Source organism: Myotis davidii, unplaced genomic scaffold (genome assembly GCF_000327345.1).
Source record: "Myotis davidii unplaced genomic scaffold, ASM32734v1 scaffold31, whole genome shotgun sequence".
Lineage (NCBI taxonomy): Eukaryota > Metazoa > Chordata > Mammalia > Chiroptera > Vespertilionidae > Myotis > Myotis davidii.
The window spans coordinates 794,396-806,976 of NW_006283639.1; the positions used below are offsets into that span (position 1 = coordinate 794,396).

At 33.0% G+C, this 12,581-nt stretch overlaps 1 protein-coding gene across 1 annotated transcript in view; it reads right to left on the reverse strand.

Moving 5' to 3' along the window:
* Nucleotides 1-12,581, reverse strand: part of TECRL (trans-2,3-enoyl-CoA reductase-like) — a 68,356-nt gene that overhangs the window by 16,590 nt on the left and 39,185 nt on the right. The window contains exons 4-6 of the mRNA XM_006753860.1: nt 10,580-10,683; nt 3,075-3,190; nt 51-156 (exon numbers count right to left, since the gene is read on the reverse strand). Of these exons, the coding sequence (XP_006753923.1) occupies nt 51-156; nt 3,075-3,190; nt 10,580-10,683 (326 nt within the window). The remainder of the gene's footprint in view (nt 1-50; nt 157-3,074; nt 3,191-10,579; nt 10,684-12,581) is intronic.

The window sequence follows — 12,581 nt, forward strand, 5'->3', positions numbered from 1 at the left end:
CATAAAATATCTCAATAATAATTACAGTTGTAAAACATATTAATCCTGACCTTTATCAAATTTTTCAAAGGTGTATGCCCTGCAGAAACTTTGTGAACAAATAAGGTTTCCAAAAGATATCGAATATAATGTATACAATGACAGAAGCAGGCCAAGCTAGAAACAAAAACAAAAACATGAACACATTAAATTCCCTTCTAAAAACATGGCTTTCCTTATGCATTTCTTTTTTAGTTCACTCTGATATTCTATATTAGGAAATAGTATTTCCAGTAATCAAAACACAGGTGATTTTTTAAATACTTTTATTCTAGAAATTCAAAAACTTATTTAAAATGAAAGTACTGTTAAAACACTCTATAAATTTACTTCTGATGACACTAGAAATATATTATATACCCATCAGAGGCTATATATTCACACCTGCTCCAGAATATAATAATTGCAAATGTGCTCATATCAAAATGACTCTAAATTGAAGCAGATAATTTACAAGTTTTAAAAATATCCAAAACCTACTTAGAATGCATATGACATTTTATAATATTCAGAGTAACTTTTTCATTGTCTGGTTGTCCTTTAGCAAGTGCCATAAATTAAGTTTGAATTTCATTTTCTATGGAGCCAATGCAACTTGTGTTTGTTTATTTTATCCACAAAGTACGTCTCAGCTTTACAGTGCTTCAAGGGAGGCAGTGTATCAGGTAATCTTGAGGAAGAATATGAAAGCAATAATCAGACAAATGCTGAAGAGAGAAGAGATTTTGCTAACAATGGACTTTGAATTTTCGGGTCACAGTGGAAGAATTCCCAGAGTTGGGGAGGACTTAGAGAAAGTAACAAATAGTGGACAATAGAGTTTATTGACATGGAGAGTGTACATGAAATTTAGTATGGGGTTAGTTAAGGAGAAATTCTACATACATGGTGGTGTGTCTGAGGGATGATCTGAAAATACAGAGTTAATGAGGTGGGTGAACTAAACAGGGCTAATGTATCTAAATATCTAATGTGTCCTCTTGCATTTAAGGCAGCAAATCAAACTATGAATGCTGAGTGCAGAAACGGTTCTCTGGTGTCTTTTTCCATTCCTGATGATGCAGCAAGAAGCTGTAAGGAGGTGTGGTCTTAGCCACAGTGCAGCTGGTTTACTCAATCCCTCTGGTGGAAGGGGTCTTGGTAATTTTGAGTATGTAGCCTCTATCTTAAGTACTACTGATTGAATTGAAGAATAACCGTTACACCAAGCTGTGGACCACCTTTCACTGCTGATGGTAAGAAAGAGCCTGCAAGTAATTTGGCCTTAGCCGTAGTGTGTAGAGGCTCCTAAGAATTGTGTGGCTGTTGAGTCACATATAAATCTAAACCTACCTGAAAAATACTTTGACTGTGATTTGATTCAAAGCGTTTTGGGAGAATTAACATTAGCGTATGTGGCAAGTGAATATAGCATTTGAAATTTGTTCTTTTTAACCATAAGAAAGTATACCATCCATCCTGAAATTAGTTTGCCTTAGGAGCTTTGTGATTATTTTATAGAGCTTTACTAGACGCTTAAATTTCAGAAGTAGTTTGTGTATTTGTGTGTTTCTGCTCTGGAATGATTTCATATAAAGTCAACATATTTGCTATTTTGAACTACGTTGCAAAAATACATTTATTATTGAGAGGTTATAAAATATGATGTGTTTGTGTTTAAGAATAGTAACCAACAGTCATCCAATTGCTTTGAGACTACCAGGCGGGGTGAGGGGGTGTCCCTTCTTCATGCTGTGCCATAAATCTGGTACATGTTATATCTTTGGTCTAAAAACTGAGTGTAATTGCATTCTTCTTGTGAACTCTTCACCCCATAATATTTCCAAATGAATTGGTTATTCTCTCCACTTAACAAAAAGAAAGACGTATGTTATTGTCCAAAGACCCCTGAGCAACCAGTTCTATACTGACCAAAGTATATCATGAGAAAACTTTAACTCTATAGAGGGAAAGACAAATGGTCGTGAATATATAATTTTAAAGTAAAAATGTATAAAGGAAAAGCACTTTAGTAGCATATTTGTCATGGAAGGAATCTCAATGGCTACCCTGAGTGAGAAATATTGAGCTTCTATTTGAAGTTTGAGTGAGAGATAAGGAAGAGGGAGGAGATGCAGATAGAGGAATGGGGGTGGCATGTGTAAATGCCTGGTGTGAAGGGGAACATGAGAGGCATAAGGACAAGGAGGGAGGTCAGTGCGGCTGGAGTACAGACATTAAGGGCAAGGAAAAGCTTGATTTGAGATGACAAATTCACAGCCAAGTCACTCTCTGTCTTCGAGTATCCCTAAGACCTAAACTCTGCTTAACTCACTTAGAATGCTTTCATTTAATCAGGTTCTTTGTGTTAAATTGCTAATCCTACATTTTTACATCTCAATGTAGTATCTTGAACAATATTTCTCTTTAATTTGGTATGGAGAAAGAGAGAGAGAGAGAAAGAGAGAGAGAGGTATTTTTCTTTAATTTGGTAGAGAGAGAGAGAGAGAGAGAGAGAGAGAGGCTAATTATTTCCACAAAATGCCGTAGTTGTATGTTTTGCTTATTTTGTTTTTGTTTTTATGACTGTCCTATATTCTTTTTTCCCCTGTATGTCTTATTTCAAAGTAAAATTTTACTTTGGATTTTTACTTACTAAAGGAAACTTGTAAAAAATCCTCCCTCCCTCCCTGTTTATGACTTAGGTAATCCTGTATTTCCTATGCAATGTTGTCCATATTTTTAGAGAAATATTTTATATTTTATGCTCTATACAAGACCTTTCCACTTTATAATTTTAAGCTTTTTTGATATTTCTAAATTTCCAGATTTCTCTTGCTAATTGTCTTAATAACTTAAAAACCTCTATTTTAAATTATATTGAATTCCTTGCTTATAAATGTGCAAGTTGTTATGTAAACATTATTCATGGTTACCTAAATATATTTCCCTAAAATTGAATGCATGGTAATTGATTGTACAAACAACACTTATTAACATAATATCTGTATCCTTGTTCAAGGCTTTAATTTATATGTGCCATATGTATTACTTACTGTACCACTAGGTGGCGGGACCTTCTAGAGCTCTCTTTCACGTCATATATATATGGGATCCTCAAATAAAAGAGGAGATATAATAACAGGGGTCCTGTGTATTCAGCCAAAAATACCTGCAAGTAAGAAGGTGATTTAGATTATGTAACACATTTTTATAGATTTTATTAAGGTTTAGATATTATACCGGAAAATGAGAAAGTAATTAGAATAAACAATAAATGTTTATAGATGCTATTAAGGTTTGCTCTGTCCATAGGTATATCTACAGATTTAGCCTACTGCATGAGTAGTTGATGCAAATAACAAGAATTCTCCCTTGGAAGAAATAGCCAAGAAATAAAGTGGACAAATATACATAGTAAATTTAAAATAAAAATAAATATTAAACCTAATGTAATGATTTCTTCATAAATAGTGCAGGTAGTTTTTGTTTAAATAACCAAACTGCTATAAATACATTTCTTCATGTCTCCCACAGACATACATACTCCATTTTCTATGGGAACTGTCCCTGTCACTGAATGGTATAGGCTACTGTGCCTTCCTGACTTATCTTTTTTTTTCAGTCTTTTTATGACAATGTAATGTTGAACTCAATTGATTCTACCCTGATTCAAATTTATATAATACAGTTCTCTCTTTTGAAAGTTTTAGACTTTAATTCTGAGTCTGAATGGGTAATTTAAAGGGTTCCTCTCCGATTCTGGAGCTGAGGACGACTGTATATGTGGTGACAAAGATCTCATCTATGGAGAGACAATCAGAAGATTTGAAAATATTATTAGAAACCACACCATATTACTGCAACAAATTATGCAGCTAACTGCTTTCTGATAGTTTTTTTAACCCAGTAACTGTCCATTATTCGGTTTGGTTTCTATGCTAAAGCCAGGTAAAAGTTACTCCCTGGAATTTTCAAAGAAGGGAAAGTAATTTACCTGCATGCCTTCATGGGGAGGAGAAAGGAGACACACATGGCATGATAAATTTGACTGCCATTCCTACCTTGTCTTTGCCAATTCTTATTAATTTCCAAGAAAGAAAACTTGTGCATGTTTTTCTCAAATATGCAACTGTGAACGTTAAGTACAACTTGTATTTTTTTATCAGTAGTTGGTGAATATTTTGTATAGTTATATGGTTATACTATATGATATATATGTTATATATATGCACATACATATATGTAATTATATGTATATATGCATACACATATAAATAGCTATTTATATATGTTGGTGTTTCTAGTTATAATTATTCCTTTTAACAACATTTATCATCTCAGAAGACAAGGAAGACTTGTACATCAGGGTAAAAACAATGTAACATTTAAGGGCCCTAGCAAGATAGCTCGGTTGGTTATAGCATAGTCCTGATACACCAAGGTTGTGGGTTCAATCCATAGTCAGGGTACATGTGAGCATCAAGCAAAGAATGCATGAATAAGTGAAACAACAACTTGATGTTTCTCTCTACCTATATCTATCTATATCTAAAATCAATAAATAAAAAATGTAAAATGATGCAACATCTAATAAGTTCAGTATAAAGGCAACCTTTTTACTGAAAGATAATAGCAGCATGCCTGATTATTCAGATATGAAGAAAAATATTTACCACTTTTGAATGTCTACTAAATAGAGTCTAGTTAATACTCTAAAATAATGAGGAAAGTGATTGTTTATTACAAGAAAAAGTTTAAAATATTTATTTCAACACCATCTAATCAAAACAATTTTGAGCAAATGCTCTTGCTAATACGTCAGATATGAAAAATGTTGTGAACAACAGTCAACCTGGACCAAACACCACTCTCTATTAGGTCAGTCAAAATGCCATCACAAACGTGAAGTTTTTTTAGGTCAGAGGAAATTAAACTTCAATCTTCTCTCCATCATCTCCTAAAAATAAATTGAGAGAGACAGCTAGCTTATAGTAATATGTTCTAGAAGGCCTGATATTCTATCAAAAGTATTGTTCACGCTAAAATATGGGGTTAAAACAGTTCTCAAGAATAAAGCACTTGGAAATGACCAGAACTAACATTTGGACAATGCATCTTTCAAGAAAAACTCTATTTGGCGCAAATAAAAGAGAGGAGATATGCTTTAATAAACATGAAATGTAATCAGAAAATGGTTTCAGAATAAATAAAAAGAAGGGCTATATAGACAAATATTAATGATAGCCTTCTGAAAAAGAAATTGTTCTTCCTCTAAAAAAGGAGAAAAAACAGAACCAAAATAATAAGCAAATATGCCAGTTATGAGCCCACACCAGTCAGACAAATTTACAAGGCCTAGAAACTCTAGTATAATTCAAAAATGTAGTAGAGTTTCTATAATCAGAAAAAGCAGATGCACATGCTTTATTCTCTGAAGATCTTCACTTGTAAATTCCAATTTATTTCCAATATCAAATTACATCCACGTTTCTCCATTATAGAAAGTTATGTGTCTTAGACTAATGTCTTGCTTTAAACATTAAATTCACCACTTCTACTGGGAAAAGTAGATAATTGTGATTTCTTGGAACTTTTATGGAACATTCAAATGGCTATGTGTATAAGTTGAAAAAGGAAGTAGGCAATAACAGAATCCCTATGTTTAAGCTGTACTTAATGTATTTCATTCTCTCTTGAAAAAAAACTTTTTAATTATTAGCTGCTGGATTTACTTATTTTCTAAAATTGAAATTTATAGTGGAGAAAAAAATGAATTGCAAGTGTTGAAAATAAAATAATGCCAACTTTAATCTTCTGAAGATAGACCTACAAACTAAAATTTTGAGAGCATTTCCCAATAGCAATATCACATTGCACTCAATGAGTACTATTGAAGCTACTGTGATATTAGAAGAAGGTTTTTGTTTGTGTGTTTAATTGAACCACTATATAAATAACATATAATGCAGACTTTTATTCAAGGCTATTCAAACAAAGCATTCCAATGAGATCAGTGAGAAAAACTGAGCAAAATATTTTTTAGGCTTCAAAAAGTTACTAACTCATTGAAAAATGAGAAAGTTAAAAGACTCTTTAAACAGAGCTTTAGTGTAGTGATTGACCTGGGACTTGAAGCCTAAACACAGTCTGATAAGTGCACCAAATCTTTTGAAGGTATCTGAGAATGCAATGATTTAAAACGGTTGCTTGTTATCTTTTAACGGTAGAGGTGGCCTTATATAATCTACATAATGTTGGGTAGGGGCATACATACGAGTGAAGATAAATCTGAAATAGATCTATCTTTACAGGGACGGAAGCTCAGCTGGAATCACTGATTGGGTTAAAATGACCGGGACCCAATAGTGCCATTGGTCCATCTGTAGGATGATAAATTACCTTTGAAAGAAGATAACGTTACTCTCAGCCTCATGCTATCTTTAATTTTTTTTTGCAAATTTTTCTTCACTAAGGCTGAAATATGCAGTTATACAAGTAATGTAGGTACTGTGACCAAAACCAAGAGAAAGAACAGAAATTCAAAATAGATGAACTGAAGATTCACCTAACGGAATTATCAGAGATATACTAAGAAAAAGAAACTTGTCTTTTATATGTTTAAAGAAACAAAAGACAGCCCTAGACGATTAAGCTCAGTGGATAGAGCATTGGCCTATGGACTGAAGGATCCTAGATTCGATTCTGATCAAGAACATATGCCCAGGTTGCTGGCTCGATTCCCAGTAGGGGGTCTGCAAGAGACAGCCTGTCAATGATTCTCTGTCATCACTGATATTTCTATCTCTCTCTCCCTCTCCCCTCCTCTCTGAAATCAATAAAAATATATTTTTTAAAAAGAAATAAAAGACAAAGTTGAGAATTTTAGCAGATATTTGAAAACCATGAAACAAGGTATATTGAAATGTAATATGAACCCCAGAAGGAGATTACAAAGAGAATAATAAAGAATCAAAAGATAAAGAGAATATCCTAACTATTTTTTAGGTTAAATATATATGCAAAACCATAGACTCAGGATTACACTCTAAACCCAAAGTAGGATAAATAGAAACATAAACATAACTGTGAGCACCATAGTCTAACTACTGATAATCAATCAAAAGAAAATTATAAAGTCAGACACATTAATTTCAGAGACATATAGTAGACTTTTTAACAGAAATAATGGACGTCAAAAATCAAAATAATGAAGTTTTGTGACTAAAGACAAAAATTGCTGCCAATATGGGATTATTTTCTACAAAAATATTTTTTAAGAATAAAAGTTAAATTAACACATTTTAACATGGAGAGAATTCCTTAGTGGCAGAAGTACAATAAACACTAAAGATATTATTCAGGAAGAATAATTTTTCTACATGTAAGCTCACCATTAAGAAGAACTGAAATGTCATAAAAAGATAAAGCTAACTAAAATTTGGCCATATAATGTTGTTTTAAATAATATAAAAAAATTAGAAAATATCACAACAATAGGACATAAGCCAGGAGGAACTCACATATGTTAAAAGTCGTTCAACTATCTATGAAGTCTCTTCCCATTAGTAAACTTATATCAAGCAAATTATATTAGTATTTAATATTTTAAGATTCATATTGTAATGATGTGGGTAACCACTAGAGTTACTAAAAAAACTATAACTACAAAAATAATAAGGAGTCTAAAAGAAAAGAAAGTACCAGAATAAATTCAAAATTGGGCAAGGAAAAAACAAAACAGAAAATATATTATGAAACACAAGAGGTAAATTAAAAGAAAATGTTAACTTTGGCAATAAAAAATAGGTAATCCTTTATGATAAAAAGAAACTATGATTAAAATGTAAAATATAAAGCTATTAAACTACTGGAAGAAAATATAGGAGCAAAACTGCCAGATTCAGCACGAGGCAACATTTTTATATACGACAAGGAAGGCAGGATCCTTAAGAAAAAACATCAATAAATTAGAATGCATTAAAGTTGAAAACATTTTGCACAACAACAGTAACAACAAAATTTTGTTAACATGATGAAAAACAAGTTAAAAAGTGAGAGAAAATATTCATAAACCACATGTCAGATAAAGAATTTATATCTAGAATAGAAAAAGTACTCTTGAAACTCAACACTGTGTTCCAGATAATAAAAACTTATGTTTACAGAAATACCTATATACACTGAAATATAAAACCTATATTTGTAATAGCAAAATACTGAAAACCACCCAAATGTCTGTCAGTGCCTGAATGATTAAACAAACTCTGCTCCATCCATACAACTGAATACTATTAAATAAAAAAGAGCTGAGTATTGATACCTAAAACAACCAGATGGATCCCGAAGGTATATACTTCTAGAAAAATAAACATCAACCTCAACAAACTGATTCTGTTTATATAGCTTTCACCACATGACAAAAATATAGAGGTGCAGATTGGTGGTTGCTCCAGGGTAGGGAAGAGAGTGTGTGAACATACATTGGGTGACATGTAGGAGTCCTCTGTGGGCATGGACAAATTCTGTATCTGGTATTGCTGGTATATACATAAATCTATGCAACAGATAAATTGCACAGAGCAATGTGAATGAATGTACAATGATGAAAACTGTAAGATATTTAGTCTAGTCTAGTTATTAGCATTTATACAGTGAAGTTTAAAATATTAACCTGTTCTCCTAAGTATTTCAATAAGTGTAATTTTCTCAATAATCCTGTGACAACACACTCTTACTTGATAAAAAATATTAAGTGTTGTTATTGACCTTGCTAAATTAAAGAGATTGTTTCTAAAAAACAAAAACAAAACAAAAAACTTCACTATGATAATGCTTCTATTCTAAGAGTGCATGTTAATATTTTATAAATAAGCAAGAATGTTATGTGTGATAAAGTATTTCTTTTATTTATAATTTAGTTGATATAAAGTGGGGGTAATGTGCATATTTTTAGCATTTAATAGGAGTGACTCATTTGGAGGTAAAGGTTAAGTGAATGATAGGATTGATTTAAAAATATCTAGTCTATTTCCAGAGTTCTCTCTGTCACCGAAATGACTCTCCTCTCAGATAGGCTATAATTTTCTAGTAACATTTTCATAGAATTCCACCTTAGCGCTTTTTCTCCTCAGTGCTTATCCAAAGGTGCAGCTGGGGTTTCTAATGAACTCACAGTTAATGCCACTTACTCTGTCGACAACTTCTGTAGACAGACTTCCCTTTTCATCATAAATGTAGACAAAGACTCTGAATATTTTAACCTTTGCAGATCAAAATCTGCTTGTCCAAAATCTCGTTTAGCAAACATCTGTGGATATCACATTTAAGTATTAAAACCTTTGGTTACCCAATGCCTTTGTCAATAGATTGTCTTACAAACATTATAATACACTTCATAAAGATTCTAAACTCAGTTTTCAGTGCATCAAACTAATATGCAAAAGCTCAAAAAACTTTGAAAATTAAAGTAACAAAAAAGTGAATGCATATGTAACATATGTAATATGCAGGAAGATTATATATGTTAAAGGAGAAATTGTTAGAAAAATAGAGAATGAGACAACAGTATTTTAATGAATGAACACAAACTTGAATTTCCCTTTTTGAGAATTAAATGATAATGCAAAAAATATCTTGCTTGTAATAATTTAAAAATTGATTGCTGTTATATAAAAGGAAAACTCAAAGCAGTATAGATGATAACCTTGATTGCTAATGCTGGCAAAAAGGAAAGCCGTTTTGAATAGAAATTATTAAAAGTGTAATCACATCACAGATATCTAACAGAATACAATCAGAAAAAATCTTTGAAGTCTAAACAATATAAATAAGTTTTATTTAACTGAAAAATATGATTGCATTATTCTTTGTATATCAGTGTCAAAAGCATTTATTAGATTAAACATTTCATTGCCTCTGTTTTTAAATATCACATAGTATTTCTTGTTACTGAATATATTCCATTACTCATAAATAGCACGAAACTTGTGAACTGGTGTCAAGTATTTTCTCTGTTTCCGAGTCCTCCAAGTCTTTTAGTGTAGTCTGCATTCTTTTAATGACTTGGATATAATCACTACCACTTCGAAAGCTTCTCCTCCAAGTAGAGCCCAAACAACATCCAAAGAGGTCTTACTACTTTACTCTTAGTTTCCAAAATGCCTGCCCCCTATTAGACCATTTCTACTGAATATTTTATCTCCCTTCTTTCCAGTGTCAAAAAGGATCTTCTTTATCACCAGGCTCCTAGAAAGAAAGCTGAGTAAATACCATTTAAACTGACAAAGCATAGAGGGAGCAGAAATGAGGCCATCAGTCACTGGATAGACTAACATATAAAAAGAAATTTATTTTCCTTCTTTCAATTGTTCCTTCTTCCATTGTTCCAATTCTTGTATGGAACGTTAGCCACTGCTCATGGTAAATACGGACAATTTAACACACCATTCAGTACAATATTTTGTTTCGCTATAAATTATTTGACAGAAATATTTCACATCAGCAAACATTTCACACCATAATGTGGGGCGTTTACATTGCATTTTAAACTAATACTTACTGTAGTCCATCTGACCTGCCGACCGAGGTCTGTAAAATAGAGTGTGACAATGGAGGATGCTGCAACACTTTGAATGGTTATGTAGTCCTTCAGAAAAGGCCCGCCTTAAATAACAAGAAATATTATTTTAATACAATTTCAAGGCAAAGTGATAAATTTTATGAGCAACCAACAAAATCTAAGATGAATTTAACACAGAAATCATGACGTATAGTACATTTTTGAAGTGAAATAAAGTGTGAATATACCCACTTTATAAAATATATCTAGCAAATTTGCAATTGCACGGTAATTTTCCAATGCTATCTAAACATAGTAGACTGCCAATAGCTAATATCCTAGTGTGTTCTAAGAAAATGTAACATTAGACAATGTCATGATAAAATATGATATAAGGTACTTTTAAAGTATAACTTTGGGTGTCAGTACATAAACATCTCAATTGTTCTCTAAATGATTATATTCTAGGATAAATTATTTGGGGTAAAATGATTTCATTGGTTACTGCAAAGCACCAGGGGAGTGGCAGGGTTTACCTTTTTAAAAGACCACAGTGCATACTGTGAAAAAGGGGGAAAAGAGCAAGGAGATTATTTAGGAGGAACTTAGAATTTGTGAAGAGGTGAATAATGTTTGTTTGGATTAAAGTGTCAGTTGTGTAAATGTTAAAAATTCATCAGTCACAGATATATTTTAAACATAGAGTAGATTGAACTTGAGAAGAAAGGATTCAGTGAGATACTGGCCTTAGGCATTTGGCCTGAGCACTTAGGTGCATTGCAGCCTCATTAACTGACATGAAAAAAATTGAGAAAGGAGCAGGATTTGTGGGTGAAAATTAAGATTTTAGTTAGGGTGTGGTAAGTGTGTGACAACAGTCAGACATTTACTAGTAAAGTGGGAGCTGTTCAGTAGGCAGTTGGGTAGATGTTTCTATAGGTACTTGAAAATCATTAAAATTTAAAATCATGAGGCTTGATGAGGTTATTTATGTATTCAGTTTTAAAAGAAGACAATGGAAACAAAGACAGAACTTTCTAGCACTCCAGAAATTCAAAGTAGTTAGAGAAATACACAGCAAAGGTTATTGAGCAGAGAATCCAGCCACATTGTGTCTTCAAGCTAATAAATTAGTGTTATTTTAAGCTGCTAAATTTGTGATAATTTGTTGCACATCAATGGGAAGCATGTATCAAGGTAAAGAGTTTGATGTCCAAATGGTCAGCAGTGTTGGTGTGACAATCACGTATAACAACATGACATGTTAATAATGAAAAAAGAAAGAATTCTGATGGCATTTTATTTCTTGAAAGTGTACTGAAAACATCTTTCCAACATGGCCCTATGGACATCCTTGGGGAGGCGATCAGTTTCTACTCTTTGATCTATTTTTTGCTAACTTCAAGGAGCAGAGTGCTGTCATTATGTTTTAAAATGTGTTTCCATCAATATGATATGTGAATAAAACAACCTGATAGAATCCAGACATATCATTAGCTAGAGGCCTGGTGCCTGAATTCATGCACGTGTGGGGTCCCTTGGGCTGGCCGGTGATCGGGGCTGATAGAGACCATCTCTCGCAGTCCTGATCAGGGCCAATCAGGCAGGCCAGGCAGGGGGGAGGGACCGTAGAAGGTTGGCCAGCCACGGGAGATTGGCTGTGGAAGTGCACTGATCACCAGGGGGCAGCTCCTGTGTTGAGTATCTGCCCCCTGATGGTCAATGCATGTTTTAGCTACAGGCTGGTCGTCCGGTCATCAGGTCATAATGGTCATGTAGGCTTTTATAGATAGATGATAGATAGATAAATGATAGATAGATAGATAGATTTTCAATGTCTTGTTCTCTCTCTTCCCCTTCTGGCACACCCATGATGTGAATGTTGGCACACTTGAAGTTGTTCCAGAGGCTCCCTACACTATATTCATATTTTTTGTATTCTTTTTTCTTTTTGCTCTTCTGATTGAGGTTTTTTGCTTCCTCATATTTGAAATCACTGCTT